The sequence below is a fragment of the Heterocephalus glaber genome, unplaced genomic scaffold (assembly GCF_053883595.1).
Source record: "Heterocephalus glaber isolate CG9 unplaced genomic scaffold, H.glaber_assembly_v1.0 deba00001600, whole genome shotgun sequence".
Lineage (NCBI taxonomy): Eukaryota > Metazoa > Chordata > Mammalia > Rodentia > Bathyergidae > Heterocephalus > Heterocephalus glaber.
In genome coordinates this window covers 44,628,852-44,649,523 of record NW_028258372.1, presented here as the reverse complement: position 1 = coordinate 44,649,523, position 20,672 = coordinate 44,628,852, and the positions used below count along the sequence as shown (strand labels likewise).

The following is a 20,672-nucleotide window of genomic DNA, read 5'->3' as shown; positions in this document are numbered from 1 at the left end:
CCATTCCTTCCCCACCCCCAGTTTCCAATCCTATTTTAACATTTTCTTCCTATTTTACAATATCTGTTATACATTTTAGTCCTTATTTACACTTTTGGTTTCTCACACCAGAGAAACAATCCAATATTTCCACATGTGTATCCAATTTATTTCACTTAAGAGTATGGCCTCAAGGTGCATCCACTTACCTAGAAATGTCTCAAGTTTACCCTTCTTTGTCTGATTAGTACTCCATTATATAAAAATCCACGTCTTCATGCATTCATCAGTTGATGGGCATTTGGGCTGTTTCCAAGATTTAGCTGTTACAAACTGTGCCAATATAAACATGGGTGTGCATAGATCACTGTGGTATGATGCTTTTAATTCTTTTTTTTTTTTTTTTTTTTGGTACCAGGGATTGAACTCAGGTTCTTGTGCTTGCAAGGCAGGCACAGTGGCACTGAACTAAATACCCCAGCCTGATGCTTTTAATTCTTTTGGGAAGATACCTAGCAGGGGAATAGCTGGGTCAAATGGGATCTCTAGCCCTAGTTCTTTGAGGTATCTCCATACTGATTTCCACAGTGGTTGCACGAGTCTGCACTCCCACCAACAATGGAGAAGCGTTCCTTTTCCCCCACACCCCCGCCAGCATTTATTATTGGTTGATTTCTTGATAACAGTCATTCTTTCTGGGGTGAGATGAATCTTCTAGAAGATAGAATAGGTAAAACTCTTGAAGACATAGGTGCAGGCAAACACTTTATGAATAAAACGCCAATCACACAGGAAATATTAAAAAGAATCAGCAACTGTGATCTCATCTTATTAAAAAGGTTTTGCACAGCCAAAGAAATCATCAACAGAGTGAAGAGACAACCCACAGGTGGGAAAAATTTTTTTCCAGCTGTTCCTCAGACAAAGATATTTAAATTAAGTATAAAGTTTAAAGACCAAACCCAAAACTGGGCACCTGTAATGAATAGACACTTCTCAGATGAAGTAGAAATGGCAAATAATATGTGAAAAAATGTTCAACATCACTGGTCATTGGAGAGATGCAAAGAAGGGTCTTTGTATGGTGGCTGGTATGACCAGGTAAGAGTGAACAAGGGGAAATCAGAAGCGCCTATGAGGGAAGGGAGGGACATAGGAGGTGGTGTTGAAGCTGGAGAGGTGGCCTGACTTGGGGTTTGCTTTTTAGGGTTCTGAATCTGCATGGTTGACGCTAAGAAGCAGATGGCCTCACCCCGGGAGGGAGTGGGGACGCAGGAGGTCACACGAGGAGCTTGCATCTTATCTTTGGGACAGTGCAGATGGGGTGAAGGATGTGCTGATCAGATAACCACCGGGAAGATTCCTCTGTGATGTGCGACAGTGGCTTGGGGTATTTCCAGACTGTGGCGGTGATTCAGGCCAGCATGACCACACCCTGATCTGGGGCCATCGATGGCCACAGTGGAGAGAGGGTGGACTCAGGTCTAGGAGGAATAAAAATGGCTGTGGGAAATGCTAGGGCAGAATTTTCTGGCCTGGAAGCCGGGACGGAGTTGGGGGTTGGCTAGGGATCACACCTTCTGGAATACAGATCTTGTTTCCACTACTTTCCACGGTTCTCCTGGGGATGAACTGCAGAGGCCTGTGGTTTGCCAGGAGGATTAGACCACTTGGTCCTGCTGGGGCCCTTTCTTCCTCCCGCCTGAGGAGCTGCTCTCTGTGATTGTGTCCCCGCAGGTACACACATTGCCTCCCTCCCGCCAGTCACTCAGGACCCCTCCTTGTCTCTGCAGGGGCCTGTGCCCGCTGGCATGCTGATCGAGCGCTCCTCAGACTTCGGCAAGACCTGGCGGGTGTACCAGTACCTGGCTGGCGACTGCGCCTCTGCCTTCCCTGGGGTCCACCAGGGCCAGCCCCAGAGCTGGCTGGATGCACGGTGCCGGACCCTGCCCCAGAAGGCTAATGGGCAGCTAAATGGCGGGAAGGTAGGTAGAGGGGCCCTGGGGAAGTGGGCCCGAGAGGCGCCCTGTGTGGCTGGCTCAGAGCCACGGGATGCTTGGAAAGAGGAGAGGACACCATGGCCAGCTTCCCTTGTGGGCCGCCCGGCCTCCTCCAGGGCCTCCTCCCACAGGGCTGGGCGGCCCAACCTCGAGGAAGGGGGAGGATGGACTCGGCTCCAGCGCAAGGGCCTCAGGATGACTCCTTACATGCAAATGAGCAAACTGCACAAATTTATTTTTACGCTGATAACATTAAACTCACAAATGACTTTTTGGGTTAATTTACTCATCTGCCCCAATTCTAGTCCTTGGAGGGAAATTTGTCACCCAGAGTCCCAGGTCACCTCAGCCAGGAGTGAGAACTCGGGCTCGGTCACCTAGAGCCTAGAGTGCTTCCCTGCAAGTCCTCCGAGCACGGGCACAGTTCTTCACTGCCCGGCCGAGGAGGCTGTGGGCTGCTGCTCCCTCCCCTGGCTGAGGAGCACAGTGAGCCCGAGCGCTCTCTGGACGGATGCTCAGAGTGCCACCCACCCCGGGCACCTCTGCTGCCCTCAGGTGGCACCGACCCCTTTGGTTGCATTCTGGACCAAGTCTAGACCAGGGCCCAGGACTTCCTTCTGACCTGCGGGGGCTGACGTGAAAAGCAAGGGTGTGCGAGGGACGTCACCTGGAAGGAATGGTTTTCATCACGCACGAAAGGCTCGCTGACGTCAGGTTGTCCAGGGCTGCGGTTGCTACATCCACAGGCTCTTGGGCTCCGGACCCCTCCCTTCATCCTGTCTGCTGATTCCTCATGTGCAGATTGTGCATTTGCCATAATTTTGACCCAGGGAAATCAGGAAATTCTTGCAACAGCTATATGTTGAGAGAGAAGTACGCAGACATATGCACGCACACGCACGCACGCACGCACATGGCCCCGCGGTCCGGCTCCCTGGGGCAGGGGGCAGCCTCAGTCAGGGCGGTTTTAGGTGTGGCCGGAAGGAGACTTCCTCTGGGAGGGGCGCCGCTCACCTCTTCTTCGCTGCTCTCCTCCCCTCTCTGCACAGCTCCAGCTTAACCTCATGGATTTAGCATCTGGGATCCCAGCGACTCAAAGCCAGAAAATTCGAGGTTAGTGCGGCGACTCTTCTGCGGTGGGACTGCGAGTGGCGGGAGGCGCTGCAGCCCGGGTCGTGACATTTCCTGTTCCCTCCAGTTTTTCCAACCTGGTTGGGGTCTGGAGCCGGCCTGCGTAGCCCGCAGGGAAGCTGGGACGCGGGCGAAGAAGGGGCCAGGGAGGCGGGCTGGGGGCCCTGTGCAGGTGGCTTCTCGGCGGGCAGATCCCAGCGCCGTCCTTAGCCCCTGACTCCGGGCTTGGCTTCTGACTTCCCGCCTCTTCCTCTCGTTTCCCGGTCCCTCCCTGCCGCGACCCGCTCAGAGCTGGGCGACATCACCAACTGGAGAGTCAACTTCACCAAGCTGGCCCCCGTGCCCCGCAGGGGCTACGTGCCTCCCAGCGCCTTCTTCTCGGTGTCCCAGCTACGTCTGCAGGGGACCTGCTTCTGTCACGGCCACGCCAGCCGCTGCGCCGCCAAGCCCGGGGCCGCGGAGTCCCCCTCCGCCGTGCAGGTGTCCAAGAGGGCAGGGTGGCTCGGAGAGGGGGCGCTGGGTTAGAGGCCAGCCCGGCCCTCAGGACTCGGGGAGGAGTGAGGACGAACCCGGGACCTCATGCAGCTCAGCATCCGTTTCCTAGGGCTTCTTCAGACCTGCTTTAGGGTTGGGAACGGTTTTCATTTTCAGTTCCATGCATGGGTACTGGGGAGAGCTCAGGGCAGAACTTCTCAACGCAGGTTACACATTGTACTTCTAATAGGCAAATTTCATTTGCAATATTATTGCAAATTATAATTATTTATGGTTTGTGTAAATGTTATAAATTATATTATTTACAATAGTATTATGTAAATATTATTATAAATTATAGTTTCACGGAGAGCTACAAGTGCTTGCTTCGCCTCCACCCTCAGATATCCTGGCTTTATCACTGGCTTTTGCAGTGGTGGGTGATTCCAACTCCTGAGCTGAGCTGAGAGCCCCGTCTCCGTGCTCCAGGCCAGGCAGTGGGGGTGGAGGGCAGTGTTCAGGACAGAAGGGGCAGGGGTGGGACAGACGTGAGAGGACAGAGCCTGTGGCAGAGGCGGAGGGGTGCGCTGCCCTCCCAGGCCTGCGGGCGGCTGCTGCGCTGAGGGCCTGGGCAGCCCAGATGTACTGTGGAGTCGCCACTTTTCAAAGGTGCTATGCCTGGCCCCCCCCCCCCCCCCGAGATTCGGCTGAGCTGGGTGTCTTAAAAGCACTCCCAGGTGATGGTGAGGGGCAGCCAGCACGGAATTGTTTGGAACTTGAGGCCTTCTGCAGCGGGCGTTCTAGCTGGGGCAGGGTTTACCCTGAATAGAGAGGGCATTCCTGACCTGAGGAGAAACATCAGGAGGCTGACAGAGGGGCCAGTCGGGCCACTGCTGTGCTGTGGGCAGGGAGTGGGACACTAGTCCTCCCATGCTGAGCTGAGGGTGTCGGCTTAATTTGGAAGCAATTACTACACAATAGCTGTTCTATTTCTATACCTTAATGACTCTAGTAGCTGTTCAGCCAAGCACCTGAATCATAGGTGGCTGGAATCTGAGTCTCCAGCAAGCCTGGAAGCCTGGAATCCCGGGGTACCAAGGGTACTGTGACCCGAACACGCCCACACGGGGCTGTCCACGTGCAAGAGATGCGCTTAGGAAGTGCCTGCTAGCGGCGCTGAGTGGCACGTACACACACAGGCACACACACTCACACATAGCCACGCAGGCCAGCAGCCTCTGTGGGCGGCCCAGGAGAGGCGAAGGCCGAAACACCCTGGAGAGCTTGGAGGGTGGCAGAGGGAGGTTGGAGGAGGTTGGAGGTTGGCAGGCGCATCCCTGCAGCTGTCCTCTGTCCGCCCCTCCCAGGTCCACGAGGTCTGCGTCTGCCAACACAACACTGCCGGCCCCCACTGTGAACGCTGTGCCCCCTTCTACAACAACCAGCCCTGGAGACCTGCAGAGGACCAGGATGCCCACGAGTGCCAAAGTAGGCCCACCCTCCCTATGGTGACGGGCTCTGGTGCTGGCCCTTCCATGTGGCACTGACCTTGCCTGGACACAGGGCGGATCTGATGTTATTATTCCAGTGCAGACCGAATTGCAGCCTGCAGTGTAAGCTGCCTTGGCTCATGGGGCAGAAAGAGGTGTGGGCAGGATGCCCGCATGGCCTCTGCCCTCCTCAGCTGGCCCAGAGGGGCCTGACTTGGTGTCCCACCTCCACAGTAACCTCAGAGCTTTCTCCTGGCCCCTCCTTTTGCTCTACCTGTCACAGACTCACCTGGCTCCCTGCTGTCACTTTTCCCACTCCAGAGGGTCCCTCGGAGTTGGGGCTCTGTCCGCATGGCCCACAGAGGCAGCAACCCAGCAGGAGACCATGGAGGGCGGGAGGGCTGGGCATGCACATTGTCTCCTTTCGGCCCGGCACAGCCTCGGTTCCTGGCTGCCCCACGGGGAGTCGAGTCCTGGGTTCTCATTCTACTCTGATTTCTTCCTGGTGCTGTGGCTGTGGTATCCCACACTGGCCTCCCTTGGCCTCAGTTTCCCCATTTCCCTGCCCAGAGCACCGCCCAGAGCTGAGCTGCTCATGGGCTGACCCGTGGCGAAGGTGCCGGTCAGATGTTAGCTGGGGGCTCCCTTTTCCAGGGTGCGACTGCAGCGGGCACTCGGAGACCTGTCACTTCGACCCAGCTGTGTTTGCCGCCAGCCAGGGGGCGCACGGAGGCGTGTGTGACAATTGCAGGGATCACACGGAGGGCCAGAACTGTGAGCGGTGTCAGCTGCATTACTTCCGGAACCGGCGCCCGGGCGCCCCCGCTGGGGAGACCTGCATTCGTGAGTAGCGGCTGGCGTCACCTGTGCCTGACACCCCTTCACTCTGGCCACGGGCCCCCGGGGAGACTGGCTGGGAGTCGTTTAGCTTTTTCTTAAGCAAGCCCCTCAGCCCCTTGGATCATCATTGATGAGTCAGCCAATGAATATAGGGCCCTGACCCTGGGCGCGGGCGAGGGAAGCTGCATGTCAGCGCTCACGCTCTTTGGGGCCATAAATCCTGCACTGGTGAAGCGGAGGGTGAGAGCGGACTGCCCATGTACGTGCTGAGTGCTGTCACCGTGTTGTAGTGCGGCCTTTGAGCCCTTCTCGGTGGGGCTGTGTCTTACACCTCCTGATCACAGCCCGGAGGCTGCTCAGCTGGCTCTGACACTCAGAGCAGCAGAGTGAACCAACAGCCCGAGGCAACAGGGCCTCCACAGGCCCCAGAGCGCACACGGGAGAGCAGGCTGAACACAGGTGGACTCCGGCAAGCCCAGTGGGAGGAACTTCGGGATGAAGGAGTCTGTGTCTGGGAATGCATGGAAAAGGTCGGGGGCCGGGCAGGAACAGTGGGGTCACTTCCTGTTGATAATTTGTGTTTATGGAGGAGTGACTGGGCTTGACTCGGCCTGTCTCGCACTTACTCGCAATGTGACCTCGCGGATGTTCTTTAACATCTCTGTGCCTCGAGTTCCCTATCTCTGCAATGGGGATGACACTTGGAAGGAACCTGTCAGGGGCTATCTTGAGGACTGTGGAAGACCCGAGAGGCCAGGCTCAGTGCTCGCATGTAGTAATTGCCCCGGAAATAGCCGGTAGAAGTACTGCGTGGTACTTACCAGTGCCGAGTTCTGTCCCGCCCGCCTGCTGCCCACGACTTTATTCCACACAAGAAGGCCGTGAAGGCTGTGCTGTTTCCCCATTTCCAGATGAGGAAACAGAGGCACAGGGGTGAAGCCCGTGCTGAAGCTGAGGCTGAGGCCGTGGTGGACGGGCTTTGGCCAGGCTGCCAGGCTGCTGGAGCCCGCCCTGGCTCAGCTCTCCCTCCCTCCTGTCCCGCAGCCTGCGAGTGTGACCCGGACGGGGCGGTGGAGGGAGCTCCCTGCGACCCTGTGACCGGGCAGTGCGTGTGCAAGGAGCAGGTGCAGGGCCAGCGCTGTGACCTGTGCAAGCCGGGCTTCACCGGACTCGTTCACAGCAACCCGCAGGGCTGCCACCGTGAGTGGGGCCGGGCGGCGCGGCGGGGAGGGCGCGGTCTCGCTGCAGAGGAGCGCGCTCGCTCTCTCTGCGCCCTGGGTCAGGCCTTTGCTCCGCAGACCAGATTTGTGTTCCCCAGCGCCAGGTGCTGGGCCACAAGCGTCCAGCAGGTGGCAGCACGGGCCTGGGTTGGAAGGGGGGAACTGGGACAGCTGGAGCAAGGGCAGCAGCTCGGCAGCCAGCCAGCGTGAGCCCCCCTGTCCGGTCCGAAGGGCACAGACCCGCCCCGCCCGCCCTTCCCCGGCTCGGCCCCTCCCTGGCTGTGTGTCCGCAGGGCCTGAGCTGTCTGGGGCGTCCCTCCGCAGGCTGTGACTGCAGCGTCCTGGGGGCCCGGCGAGACATGCCCTGCGAGGAGGAGACGGGGCGCTGCCTGTGTCTGCCCAACGTGGTGGGCCCCAGATGTGATCAGTGTGCCCCCAACCACTGGAAGCTGGCCAGCGGCCGGGGCTGCGAGCCGTGTGCCTGTGACCCTCATACCTCCCTCAGTTCCCAGTGCAACCAGGTATGGGCGGCGGCCCCACAGCGGGAGAGGCGGGCTGCCGCTCTCCGCCACCCGCACAGTGCACTCGGGCCCTTCCATGCAGGCTGGCTGCTTCTGTCCTGGTCCCCTGGGGGCTGGCAGGTGTTCCTCCCCCTGTGGCTCTCAGGAGACCCGGGACCCTGACTTTTGGGTTTGTCCTGGCGGGAAGCCCATGTTTGGGGGGTGCACCCGCCCTGCCGACAGCCAGGAGCCCTGGGTGCCGCCTGCAGAGTGGGGGTCTGGGACACAGTCCCCAGTGCCAGGGCAGCAGAGCCTGCCGGGGTCCCCAACGTGCCATCCTCTGCCCAGTTCACAGGGCAGTGCCCCTGTCGGGAAGGCTTTGGTGGCCTGACGTGCAATGCCGCTGCAGCCATCCGCCAGTGTCCCGACCGGACCCACGGAGACGCGGGCACAGGGTGCCGAGGTGCGTGCTGACCGTGAGGGCGTGGGTGGGTGGGCTCGGCACCCCGCGTTGATGTGAGGTGGCTGCGCGTGGACAGCCCTGGTCAGGCTGATTCAGGCCACTCCGCGTCCCCAGCAGGGCGGTAGTTGGCGACAGCGTCTCCCACAGCAGCTGCAGGGACGCAGGAAGTGATCCTGGGGGGACAGAGCGCAGGGTGTGGGGTGCCCAGACCTGGTCCTGGTCTCAGGCTGCCTCATCCGGGGACACACGGGGCCCTGCCCCTTGCATGCGTCTCCTCCCTGGAGCAGGAGGTGCGAGGCAGGTTGCTCTCTGGACCTCAGGGGCAACTCTGAGGGAGGTGAGCGGCATGTGACGTCCTGAGCACCAGGCCTGGCGCAGTGGGTGCTGTCATTGCTGCCGTTGCTGTGCCTGGTTCCGGCCCCCACAGTCTGTCCCTTGAGCCCCGAGGGGTCCGCCAGGCCAGACCCCTCTTCGGGGGGGACTCCTTCGTCTCCCTGCCTGGCCTCTGACTTGCCTTCTCCCCGCCTCAGCGTGTGACTGTGACTTCCGGGGAACGGAGGACCCAGGCTGCGACAAGGTCTCCGGCCGCTGTCTCTGCCGCCCTGGCTTCACTGGGCGCCGCTGTGACCAGTGCCAGAGAGGCCACTGTGCCCGCTACCCTGTGTGCGTGGCCTGCCACCCTTGCTTCCAGATCCACGACGCAGCCCTTCGGTTACAGGCCGGGCGCCTCGGCAGACTTCGCAATGCCACCAGTGGCCTGCGGCCCGGGCCGGGTCTGCAGGACGTGGAGCTGGGACCCCGGGTCCTGAATGCCACGAGCAAGGTGGAGCAGATCCAGGCCCTTCTGGGCCAGGCCTCAGCCCCGGAGCGGGATGTGGCCCAGATGGCCAGCAGCGTCCTCTCCATCAGGTAATCGCTCCCCTGCCAGTGTGAGGACAGGCGGGCCTGTCTGAGTGCCCGCAGCCTGGCAGCTCACAGACTTGGCAGTGATGCCCCCTGAGGGGAGGGGCTAGTGTCCCTTCCGGTTTTGCTGCTCGGAGATGCAGCTGCCAAGGGCCGGGAGCCCGAGCCCACTGCTCTTCCTGTGCCTGGCGGCCTGTGGAGGGCCAGCTCTGGATTGCCCCTGGGAGGGCGGCACGGCGGGGTGCCAAACCTAGCTCCTAGCTTGGCTCTGGACTCCTCTGGGCCCCGCCCACAGCCCTTTCCCCGGCAGGGCAGGGCCGCCCTCCTGGTGAGATCCTTTCTGGAGGCTTCTGTAATCGGCCTGCGCTCCCTGAAGGCTGTGGACCGGCAGTGCGCAGGCCGGCCAGGTGTGTGCTGGCAGCTGGGAACGGCAGCCCGGAAACTTACTCATGAGCTCTGAGGCTCTGACTCACCGGGTGCTAGAGCTCCTTTCAGGGGCAGCAGGAGAGCTGGCGCAAATGTTGGGAATCATTTGTTCATTCACTCACTCAGTCCACGCATTTTTAAAGCACTCCGAGGCACACATTGTACGAGGTGTCTGAACATTAAATTGAACACAGCCCAGTCCGCTGCCTCAGGAGCTTGCGTGGAGCCGGCCGGTGTGTTGTAAGCGGGTGGGTGGCCATGCAGGCGCTGTCTGTTCACAGCGTGCAGGAGGCTGATGGTGCAGGGATGAGCAGGCCACAGACGGTGTGCTGTGCCCAAGCAAGACCCAGAGGTGGGGGGCTCAGGGCTTGTAGGCGGGACTTGAGGCTGGTGGAGAGCAAAGGGCACCGGGACAGGGGACCCTCTGGGAGATCTCAGGAGTGGGCTGGCGGCGGGCTCTTCAGGCTGCAGAAGAGAGGTGTGTGGGCCACTCTCCGGGTGGTAGCTGCTTGCTTGGAGGGAGCCAAGGAGGAGGGGTCTTACTTTTCTCGTTGCTGAGACAAAATACCAGGCACCCAAAGTTAAAGAAGAAAGGTTTATTTGGCTCACAGTTTGCAGAGGTTTCAGTCCACAGTCAGCTGGCTCCAAGGCGGGGTGGCAGGCAGAGGAGAAACAGGTCATAGCAGACAGAAGGCAGCAAAAGCAAGCAAGGGACGACCACAGCTCTTCCTGTGCCTTCTGCCTTATCCAGGCTGCCTAGGGTGGGCAGCACTCGCACCTTAATCCTAGTGCCCCTGATCCTAGCACTGCACCACGGATCAATCCCAGCGCCACACGCTGTAGATCCAGCCACCTCTGAGAAGCGCCCCCTGTGCCTGCGTAGGTCCCCCTTTGGGGGACATCTCGACACAGCCGTGACCGGAGGGGCCTGGACAGTGCTCCTCACAGAAGCCAGGAGCGGGAGAGCTGCGGGAGGTGGAGGAGAGCCCGGACTGTTGGGGCCCTGGAAGCCGAGCAGCAGAGTTCGGTGGCCTGGCTGGACAGGGCGGAGGGAGGCTGTCCCCGGCCCAGCCCACTCAGCCTCCTTCCTGCCCCTGCCGAATGCTGTGCAGCCGGGGGTTCCCCCTCCAGCGAGCGTGTTCCCTGCCTCGGGGGAGGCAGAACCCCTCCTCTGTCTTAGCCAGTTCTTCTCCCACCCCAGGGGGACTCTCCAGGGCCTGCAGCTGGACCTGCCCCTGGAGGAAGAGGTTCTCTCCCTCCCAGGAGACCTGGAGAGTCTGGGCAGGAGCCTCAGTGACCTCCTTGTCGTGTATCAGGACAAGAGGGCGAAGTTCGAAAAGCTCCACAGCGCCGATCCTTCAGGTGAGGAGAGCACAGTAGGATGCTCTGCTCCCACCTGCTCCCCCCTGGGCCAGGCCCACTCAGTCCCACTGCTCTTCCCGCAGGGGCCTTCTGGATGCTGACCGAAGCCTATGAACGGTCGTCCCAGGCTGCCCAGCAGGTTTCCGACAGCTCGAGCTTGCTGCGCCAGCTCAGGGACAGCCGCAGAGAGGCAGAACGGCTGGAGAGGCAGGCTCAGGGAGGAGGAGGAGGTGCACGGGGCTCTGAGCTCGCCGCCCTGTGGACGGAGGTGGCGTCCTTGCCCGACCTGACACCCACCGTGCACAAGGTGACTGAGCACGTGAGAGTCCCACTTCCCGGAGCCCCGCTCCAGGAGTCACACATCAACTGCTGCCACGCATGTGCCACCAGGGGGACCCTGCCCGTGAGCCCTGACCCTTGTGCCCCTCACCCTGGGCTCCGGCGTTGCCAGGGAAACAAGTTCTTGGGGCTAGGTTGTCACGGAGCCGTCTGGCTGTTTGTTTCCTGCTGTGGGATGAGTGGTTGTTGAGGAGCCCCCACCTCTCCACAGCTCTGTGGAGGCGCCAGGCAGGCGGCCTGCACCCCGGGAGCGTGCCCTGGTGAGCTGTGTCCCCAAGAAAACGGCACAACCTGTGGCTCCCACTGCAGGGGCGCCCTCCCCCGGGCGGGAGGGGCCTTCCAGATGGCCGGACAGGTGGCCGAGCAGCTGCGAGGGTTCAGCTCCCAGCTGCAGCAGACCAGGCAGATGGTAGGTGCAGCGCAGGTATGGCCCCGGTGGGAGGCAGGAGGGGGCACAGAGCCCTGGCCGTGCAGCAGCCCGGGGGGCAGCCCTGGTGGTTGATCAGCCTAAGTCCCTGCAGCAGTGCCAGCGGAGTTCAGAGCCAGGGTGTGGGCTTTTTTCCTTAACCCAGCACTCTTGTCGGCTCTGGGGCCGAACCAAGGCTTTGCAGATGGCTCTGAAGGTGGAGGCTGAGCCACAGGGTCCCGGGGCTGCCAGGGGCTTTTGGCCCTGCTGAACCTGTGTGCCAACAGATCAGGGTGGCTGAGGAAGCGGCCCTGCGGGTCCAGTCGGATGCCCAGCGCCTGGAGACCCAGGTGAGCACCAGCCGCTCCCAGATGGAGGAGGACGTCAGGCGCACACGGCTCCTCGTCCAGCAGGTCCGGGACTTCCTCTCGGGTGAGCTGCCCTTCGTGCTCTCCTTGGTAGTGTTGGGCCTCTGCCCTACTCGTTCCTATCTCTGTGCCTGCCGCCCCCTCACCCAGGCACGTGGCCACACGGCCACCCCTCCCTGCCCTCTCCCTGGGTCCACTCTCAGCAGAACAGCCTCAGGCACCTTGGAGAATATCTAAGTCCGAGCACATCCCGCTCTGCCTTAAGTCCTTCAGCGGCTTCACCTTGCTCCTGGACAAGTGCCCAGCTTCTTCCTGGCCTACAGAGTCTGGCGCTGCCCATCTCCTGGGCGTGGCCCTGGTTCCTTTCTCCTTCGCTCCCTGGCCGTCCTTGCCCAGGGCCCTTGCGGTCCTGGCACTGTGATGGGCCCTTTCCGGGGTAGCTGCTCTGGTCTTCCAGGTCTTGGTCTGAACGCCATCTGCTGAGCGAGGCCTTTCCGGGCCTTCCTGTCTGTGGTCGTCTTCTCCTTCCTACTCCCCTTCTGCATCTCGCCTCTGCCCCACTGGGACTCTGGATGTACCGGGTCTCTCCCCGCTGGCCTGTGCACCCCAGAGGGCCAGGTGGCTGTCCTCCGTAGGGCTACGTCCCCGCTCCCAGCAGCAGGGCAGACTGGAAGGCTCCCAGTGTTGAGGGGCTGTGGGAGAGAACAGGACAGGCCGTGCAGTGGGGGTCCTGGCCCACTCAGGAATCTGGTGTGACTCGGACTTCTCGCTTTTCCTCTGCCCATCTTTCACTGGCGAGAGGGATCGGTAGTATTTCACAAGTTTATTCTGAGGCTCAAATAACACGTAAAATGTGCTTTGAACAATTAAAGGTGTATCTGGAATGGGAGCTGATATTATTAGATTTCTGGTCCCTGCTGGGGACTTGCTTGGCTGGAAGCCCAGTGAGTACGGCTGAGTGTAGGGCTCAGCGTAACCCAGCAGCTCTTCTGCTGCTGCGCAGGGGTTTTGTCCCAGCCAGGCTGGAGCTCTCCGCTGAGAGAGAGGCAGGCAGAGTCCACGGGTGTCCATGGCTTGCCGAGGGCCAGGAGACCCCACCGGGGATGCAGGGGGACCGTGCCAGTGCACAGAGGGAGGGGCATCTCGTGTCCAGGGCTCGGACTCCCAGCACAGGTGGTCTTGATCCCGAGTGCAGTCCAGGGACACTGAGTGGCCGCTCATCTGGAATTAGCTGGACTGGCCCGGCCTGGGCAGGAGAGCTGGGGCTGGCTGAGCTCTCTCCTTTTCGCCTCAGCCCAGGCTCCTGGCGGCCACAGGAGTGGCCTGGCCATCGGGTCCTCTGGGTTACGCTGCATCTTGGGTCAAGGCCGAGGATGGTCCTAGGGAGAGGGAAGGGCGGGGCTGCGGGGCCCAGGACAGTTGTCTCGGTCACCATGAGGAGGGGCTGCGGCAAGCAGCACGGGTGCCAGCTGCTGAGGGGTCACAGCCCGGAGGGACATGGTGGCCCCATGTCCTCAAATGGACTGACAGAATTAACAGCGAGGGTTTATCAAGCACTCACTAAGTGCCAGGTGCTGTTCCGATACCTAATTTGAACAGTAGTTGGCTAGATGAGCTAAGTACGATTATTACTTCCACTCTGTTTGTAAGAAATCAGGCGCAGAGAGGTTAAACACCCCGCCTAAGGGCATCTAGCTCCGAGGTGTTGCAGGCAGCATTCCAGCCCGTCGATGCCACTCTGTGGCCCACAGTCCCCATTGCTGCATTATGGGATGGACTCACACTCACACTCCTCACACTCACACACACTCGCTCTTGCCTCCTTGCCTTCCCTCGTGCTTTTTTCTCTGGATTGTCTCCCTCCGACCTCTCCTGACCTCCTAATCCCTGCTCACCTCTGAGCATCCCAGATGCCCCTCCGTGGCCACCCCAGAACCTGTGCTTACTGCAGCTGGTCACGTGGGGTACCTGTCGCCCCCCTGGATTTCAAGCTGAGTCTAAGTCACTTGCAGGCTCAGCTCCCACTTGCTGTTTGCAGAGCAGGACATATCGCTGGGCCCACACAGGGCCTCAGAAGGGCATGCGCACAGCAGAGGTCCCGCAGCATGCAGCGACCCAGAGCCGGGGGCTGCCTCGTTCCAGAGGATTCTGGGAGGGTGTGTGGTGAGCCCTGTGGGGGTTCCGCACGTGGACTAGAGGGGCATGGGGTCTCCAGGGCGCCGTCCTCCTGAAGCCTGTAGCTGGTAGATTCCTCTTAGCAAGCTCAGGGTCACCTGTGCCTGGGGCTCCTGCAGGCTGGCCCAGGAAGGCAGCAATGATCAGCATGGCTTCACTTCCCAGGAGGCAGGGCTGGGAGGGGCCTGTGTAGCCAGCTGGCTGGGCCCCCGAGGCCCAGGGGTGCTCAGGCTCAGGGGCAGACCTCTGGGTGGGCAGCTCCTGACCCTTCACACCAGGTGCCCTCTCCTCTGCACTTCCGCCCTTACTCAGAGTCAGATTTGTTTGTAAAGCTCTTGCTGGTCGGTTGTTTCCTGTTACACTTTTAGGATGGGGGTCCTCAGTCCCATTCCACAGGTCAGGAGGCTGGGGTTGGAGGGGCCACTTGCCTGGTCCTGTGTGGTGTGAAGGGGAGCAGCATCCCGAGCCCTTCAGTCATTCATGTGCTCCGCAATACTGAGGACCTCAAGTTCCAGGTGCCGTGCTCAGGCCCAGGCCACGTGGCCCTGGACAAAACCCGGTCCCTGTTCTCCGGAGCCAAAGCCAAGACCAAGTTCAGGGCCCGCAGTGGGGGGAAGATAAAGGAGGGGGGCAGCGGCAGCTCGGATCAGGGGGAGCTTCCCGCTCAGGAGCTCTGCAGCCTCGGCGAGGAGGGGATGGGTCTCACTGTTCCCGGCAGCCCCCGCAGGGTGGCAGGTGTGCAGCAGCGCTGCCTGGCACCGCCCCCTCTCAGCGCGCTTCCTGTGCACAGCTGCCCACACTCCTCCCCTCTCCTCCCCACCCGCTTCCCGCTCCCCTCAGCGCCGGACAATCCTCCTCCCATACCCTTCCCAGAAGTCCCGGCCCCTAGTCAGGCTGAGTGGGCCAGTGGCTCCCTCGGCACTAGCAGAGGGGCCAGGGTGGGGCCTTGCGTGGAGATTGGGCCCGGAGGGGCCGCTGCCCCTTGGAGCTTGCGGGCTCCCCAGGCTGACAGTGGCTGCCTTTCCAGACCCTGCTACAGACGCAGCTGCCGTCCAGGAGGTCAGTGAGGCTGTGTTGGCTCTGCTGCTGCCCTCAGACTCAGCGACTGTCCTGCGGAAGATGAGGGAGATCCAGGCCATCGCAGCCAGGCTGCCCAACGTGGACCTAGTGCTGGCCCAGACTGAGCAGGACGTGGCACGGGCCCGGAGGCTCCAGGCCGAGGCTGAGCAGGCCAGGTGTGGCCCTGAGCGCGCCTGCCCAGGCTGGGGCAGCTGTGTCGCTCCCGGCCCTGCTGTGGAGGGCTCTGCGTGACCCTCGGAGTGCGGGTGCCTGCAGCACAGGACCCTGCCTCCCACAGGGGTCACTGCGCCCAGGGCTGTCTCAGGCCCCGACGCTTTCGTCCACCGGGGCTGTGCGGGCCTTGTCCCGCTAGGAAGGGCGTCGCTGGGCTGTGGTGCTTACTCCCTGCCCCTCACTCTGCTGTCCTCCCTCCCCGGCCCTCACTCAGGATCCGGGCCCACTCTGTGGAAGGCCAGGTGGAGGACGTGGTCGGGAACCTGAGACAGGGCTCAGCGGCGCTGCAGGAAGCTCAGGACACCATGCAAGGGACTGGCCGCTCGCTGCGGCTTATCCAGGACAGGGTTGCTGAGGTGAGGCGTCCTGGCTCCTCGCCCGAACCGGGATGGACAGAGATTCATCTCAGGCCCAGAGGATTCTGGGAAGTGACCTGGTTCACCAAGTGGGAGAAGGCAAATGACAAACTTCAGGGTGTTCTCATCTCTCCGGGCTGCAGAAAGCAGGGCGGGGGCAGCAGAGCGGAGGGGGGCCTGGGTGTCAGTGGACAGTGGGGTTTCGAAGGACGCCGCTGAGTGGTTGGGTGGGAAGACTGACGAGAGGAAGTGGTTGCTGTCTGAGGCCCACTGCCGCCCGGATCCCCGTCCTTCCACAGGTCCAGCAGGTCCTGGGGCCAGCAGAAGGGCTGGTGATGGGCATGACGGAGCAGCTGGGCGGCTTCCGGGCACGGATGGAGGAGCTCCAGCGCCAGGCCCAGCGGCAGCGGGCACAGGCAGCACAGGCCCAGCAGCTGGCAGAGGATGCCAGCCAGAGGGCTCTGAGTGCCCAGGAGGTATGGGGAGGCCAGAGCAGTCCAGCGGGGCGCAGCCAGCCAGGGGTTCCGGAACAGGAGCAACCTTTGAGACCATGGAACCGAAGCACATACGCCTGTGATCCTAGCACTCTGGGAAGCAGAGGAGGGTGGGTCACAAGTTCGCACCCAGCCAGAGCAACTTAGTGAGTCAGTAAGCTTCTGCCTCAAAGGAAACATTAAAAGAGGCTGAGGATCCAGCTCAGAGAGAAGGCTCTGGGTTAGTGTGAACACACACACAGGCACACACACACACACCCCGTAAATAAAAAGAACAAAGACAAGCCCGGAGTTAGCCTGGCACCTGAGCCCCTCCAGCTGCCTCTGTGGAGCTGGCTGGGGGACACTGAGGCTGGGGCGGTGGCCTGTCCCTGGCCAGTCCATCAAAAGAGCCTGAGCCTTCTGTGCTGTCTTCCGCTTGTCTCAGCCCCAGCCTGGCCAGACGCCCTGTGTAGACGTCCCGCCCGGTTGCGCCTTGGGTTCCATCCGGGTTCTGTCTGGGTTCTGTCTGGGTCCTGCCTCGGGTTCTGTCCGGGTTCCGCCTCGGGTTCCGTCCGGGTTCTGTCCGGGTTTCATCCGGGTTCCGTCCTGGTCCCGCCTCAGGTTCCGTCCAGGTTCCGTCCAGGTTCCATCCGGGTCCCGCCTCAGGTTCTGTCCGGGTTCTGTCCAGGTTCCACCTCGGGTTCTGTACTGGTCCCACCTTGGGTTCCCTCTGGGCTCTGAGGACAGTCAAGGAGCCACCCTCGTGCTTCGAGGACCCTGGCATCCCTGGGCCAGGGCATCAGTGTGTGGTCGGTGTACAGCCACCTTCTCCTCCCCTCCTGTTGCGTGCTTGGCACTGAGCCTGCAGCAAGGGAGCAGCGACGGGCTGGGGTGGAGGGAGGGCAGCTCAGAGGTTTAAGTAGTCGTGGGGGGCCCAGAGGTCTCGTAGGCGGAGCCAGCCCAGTGGGGAAAGGTCGGAGGCCCTTGATCAGCGCGATGCAAGTGCTTCAGCACAGCCTGTCCCCACGGTGACACTGAAGCCGCCTACCTTTTTCAGGGATTTGAGAAAATCAAGCAAAAGTACGCAGAGCTGAAGGAGCGGTTGGGTCAGAGTCCCACACTGGGTGAGCGGGGCAGCCGGATCCACAGCGTCCAGATGGAGGCCGAGGAGCTGTTCGGGGAGACCATGGAGATGATGGACAAGATGCAAGGTGAGGCCCGCTTCCCTCCCGCCCGCCCCGGGCCTGCTCTCACCCGGCCGAGATGCAGTCAGCCCTTCCCGGTGCCTGAAGTGTGCCCCAGGGTCACACCAGCCCGGCCTGCTGAGGCCACTCTTCTGTTGCTCCAGACGTGAGCCACTTGGGGCACCCGGCGGCCTGTGGGGGGCACGCAGTGAGAGCTCAGGTTCTGAGGAGGAATTCATTCCACAGGGAGATGTTCGGGAAAGACAGTGCTCGGGGCTGGGGCGGGCTGGAAGGAAGTGGAGGCCGGAGGCTGTGAAGGAGGGAGGCTTGGTGTGGACAGCACGGGACTGGCTGGGCAGGGCAGGGCAGGGCTGGAGGGCTCGTGGGAGGGGCGGGGGGAGCACAGCTCCACATGCTGGGTCCAGGCAGCTGGCTGCAGGCCGGGACCAGGAGGCCGGACTGGGCCTGGGCCCCCAGGGAAGCATCTCGGTGTGGACGGCAGGGGCGCGTTCGCAGCCCTTATGACATCTCACGGGGAAGAGGAACAGGGTTTATACCTCTAGAAGCCACTCCGACTCTGAGGTGGGCCGCCGGGCTGATGGTCCATGAGCAGCAAGCAGAGCAGAAGTGGTCAGCAGGATGGGGTGGGGCGGCCAGGTGGACAGCACAGAGACGGCTGGTTGGTGAGCTCTCGGAGGTCGATGTGAGGTGGGGCACAGGGCAGGAAGGAGGAGCTAGTCTGAGGAAGGGGCCAGTGCAGGGCCTTGTTGAAGCAGAAGAGACAGGCAGCGAGTGCACCAGACAGCACAGGGGTATCCCGAGGCAGCTGCAAAGTCGGAGCGGATGGGCAGAACCAGCAGGAGGGAGTTAAATCAGGGAACCGTGACTTCTGCCTTGTTTGGGCCTTTGCCACGAGGAGGCAGGTGGGGCCTGGCTCCTCAGTGGCTGTGTTGCTAAAAACACGTTATCGTCGGTACCTGATAGGCAGATAGGAGTCATTGCTCACCAGAAAACAACCAGGCGTTTTGATGAACTGCAAGTTCTGTGTAAGTCGGTGAATTCTTGCTACTGCCAAAAGCGCTGGTGAACACAAAGCGCCCCAGTAAGGGGAATCGGAGCGCACTACTTAGCCACCGGGGTGGCTTATCCCCCAACCCAGGCCAGGCTCGGTGGGAGCCCTGGAAGGCATTGCAGGAACCTAGCTTTGGTTGGATGGAGTGAGGGGGATTGTGACTGGGGGCCTCTGGGAGGGGGCCCTTTAGTAACCTCGATGGATGGGCCTGGATTTCATCGGCCTGGAGCCCTGGGGTGCTGTGCTGTCCTAGGGGTGGGCTTGCAGTGCTGGCTGCTGCGTCCTCAGAGGGATATTGCATACAGGCACACATCGGGTGGGGAGGCAGGGACCCAGCAGCTACATTGGGAGGAGCAGAGGTGTTGACCTGAGGAAATCTAGCCTCAGAAATGTGTAGGGTGCCTGCATCCGTATCCCTACAGCCCCAGGAGTCGGGCCTGGGACAGGCCGGCCTGGGACTCGGGACTCTTCCAGACCATCATGAATAATCCGGACGGGGTGTGCAGAATGGCCTGGGGGGACTGGGTTTATAAGCAGTGCTGTTTCTTGGAGGGGAAGTGGGCAGGGGCTCTGGTCAGCTCTTTGCCAAGTACCCATCCGGTGGTCACTGGCGGGGCGGCAGGTGTCCAGGGCGTGGGGCCAGCGTCTTGGTGCCAGTGACCCCTCGTCAGCCTAGAGCAGAGGAGAGGCGCAGGGGCACGGGATCCCTGGGAGGAGGCCTCTTGGCTCTGCCTCTGGGGTCGGGTTGGGCCCCAAGGCCAGGCTTCTCAGCCACCCTCTGCCGTGCTGCCCCAGGCAGGGCAGAATCTATGTCTCACCCTGTCCGCTGTTCCCGCCCCTCAGACATGGAGTCGGAGCTGCTGCGGGGCAGCCAGGCCATCGTGCTGCGCTCAGCGGACCTGACGGGGCTGGAGAAGCGTGTGGAGCAGATCCGAGACCACATCAGCGGGCGCGTGCTCTACTATGCCACCTGCAAGTGAGATCCACCCGGCACCCTGCGTTGGGGAGCAGGCAGAGGTGGGCTGCGTCCTGGCTCCCAGGGACTGCTGCCAGCCGCAGTGCGGTCCAGGCCCCGGGTGTGCAGCTGTCGCCGGGCTGCGAGCTTGAGTGGGGGCCGCTGCACTGGGGGGACAGAGGTGGCGAGGCGCCCGCCTGGCCGGGGACCTGAGTCCAGGGAGCTGGGCTGGGCAGTGTTCCCACTGCGTCCTCCAGTGCTGTGGATCCAGGACCAATGCAAAACTTAACAGAAATTGTGTACACAGGCCAGGGATTTAGCCCAGTGTTGCTGCTGCCTGCCTTGCAAGCGCAGGGTCCCGAGTTCGATCCCCAGGAACACACAAAAAAAGCATTTCAAAAATCGTGTACAAATGAAAAAGCCCAATAAAAATCTCTGGAAAGGAACCTGGAGGCTCAAAGAGGGAAAAGCGTCAGTCCTCCCCTCAGTGAGCCTTTGTCCCGTCTCCAGTGAGCTCAGGGGTAGGGGTACCCTCCTCACTCATCGGCCTGCAGAGCCGAAACTTCGGGAGGCCAGACCCCTGCCCAGGGCCGCCCTCGCCTGTGGACGGCAGTCCTGCTCTTCATTCCAGAGGAGGGAAGAGTTGGTTTCAGACCTATCCAGCTCCCCGAGGCAGGCCTAAGACCAGCATCCATCTCCCGGGATCCCGAGGGAAGTTGCAAACGTGTGTGTGTGTGTGTGTGTATGTGTGTGTGTGTGTGTGTGTGTGCGCGCGCACGCGCCAGGGCACATATGGAGTGGCATGAGCATCCTGTGTGTGCTAACCACAGCCAGGCACTGTGCAAGGCATTTTATCTGCATAACGTCTTGATCATCACTTCACTCATCCACAAGCACTGCCGGGCGCACCGTCTGCCTGTCCTCGTGATTCAGGCGGCACCATTATTCCCATCAGAAAAGAGAGGAAACCGGGGCCCCACAGGCTGCATAACCTGAGCTCACGGACGTGGTGGGTAGGGGCAGAGCTGGGCCTCCACCCAGCTCTGATCTATTGGTTAGAGGAAGGCGCTGGAGCCAGGCTGCAGGCTCCACGGAGTGCACCCAGCGTCCCTGTGAGCGTGTAACTCTGGCCCTGGCACCAGCCTGGCACACACAGGCCCCTAATGCACATCAGCTGCCACTGCCTCTTCCTAGCTGCCCTCGAGCTGCCCATGCGCTGTCTAGTCCAGCTGGGCGCGAAGTCCTGGAGCTGCCTCTGAC

The 20,672-nt window shown here is 61.4% G+C and overlaps 1 protein-coding gene across 8 annotated transcripts in view; it reads left to right on the top strand.

The window, feature by feature from the left end:
* Lamb3 (laminin subunit beta 3) overlaps positions 1 to 19,858 on the top strand; it is a 58,236-nt gene extending 38,378 nt beyond the window's left edge. For all 8 annotated transcript variants that reach the window (XM_013078575.3, XM_004862029.4, XM_087194009.1 and 5 more), the window contains 18 exons: positions 1,773 to 1,964; positions 3,029 to 3,092; positions 3,400 to 3,590; positions 4,952 to 5,072; positions 5,729 to 5,917; positions 6,959 to 7,114; positions 7,459 to 7,655; positions 7,983 to 8,097; positions 8,628 to 9,006; positions 10,628 to 10,788; positions 10,872 to 11,095; positions 11,339 to 11,536; positions 11,821 to 11,965; positions 15,104 to 15,311; positions 15,584 to 15,725; positions 16,025 to 16,201; positions 17,259 to 17,412; positions 19,301 to 19,858. In XM_013078575.3, coding sequence (XP_012934029.2) covers positions 1,773 to 1,964; positions 3,029 to 3,092; positions 3,400 to 3,590; positions 4,952 to 5,072; positions 5,729 to 5,917; positions 6,959 to 7,114; positions 7,459 to 7,655; positions 7,983 to 8,097; positions 8,628 to 9,006; positions 10,628 to 10,788; positions 10,872 to 11,095; positions 11,339 to 11,536; positions 11,821 to 11,965; positions 15,104 to 15,311; positions 15,584 to 15,725; positions 16,025 to 16,201; positions 17,259 to 17,412; positions 19,301 to 19,437 — 3,150 coding nt within the window. In that variant the 3' untranslated portion in view covers positions 19,438 to 19,858. The remainder of the gene's footprint in view (positions 1 to 1,772; positions 1,965 to 3,028; positions 3,093 to 3,399; positions 3,591 to 4,951; positions 5,073 to 5,728; positions 5,918 to 6,958; positions 7,115 to 7,458; positions 7,656 to 7,982; positions 8,098 to 8,627; positions 9,007 to 10,627; positions 10,789 to 10,871; positions 11,096 to 11,338; positions 11,537 to 11,820; positions 11,966 to 15,103; positions 15,312 to 15,583; positions 15,726 to 16,024; positions 16,202 to 17,258; positions 17,413 to 19,300) is intronic.
* The last annotated feature ends 814 nt before the right edge of the window (positions 19,859 to 20,672 follow it).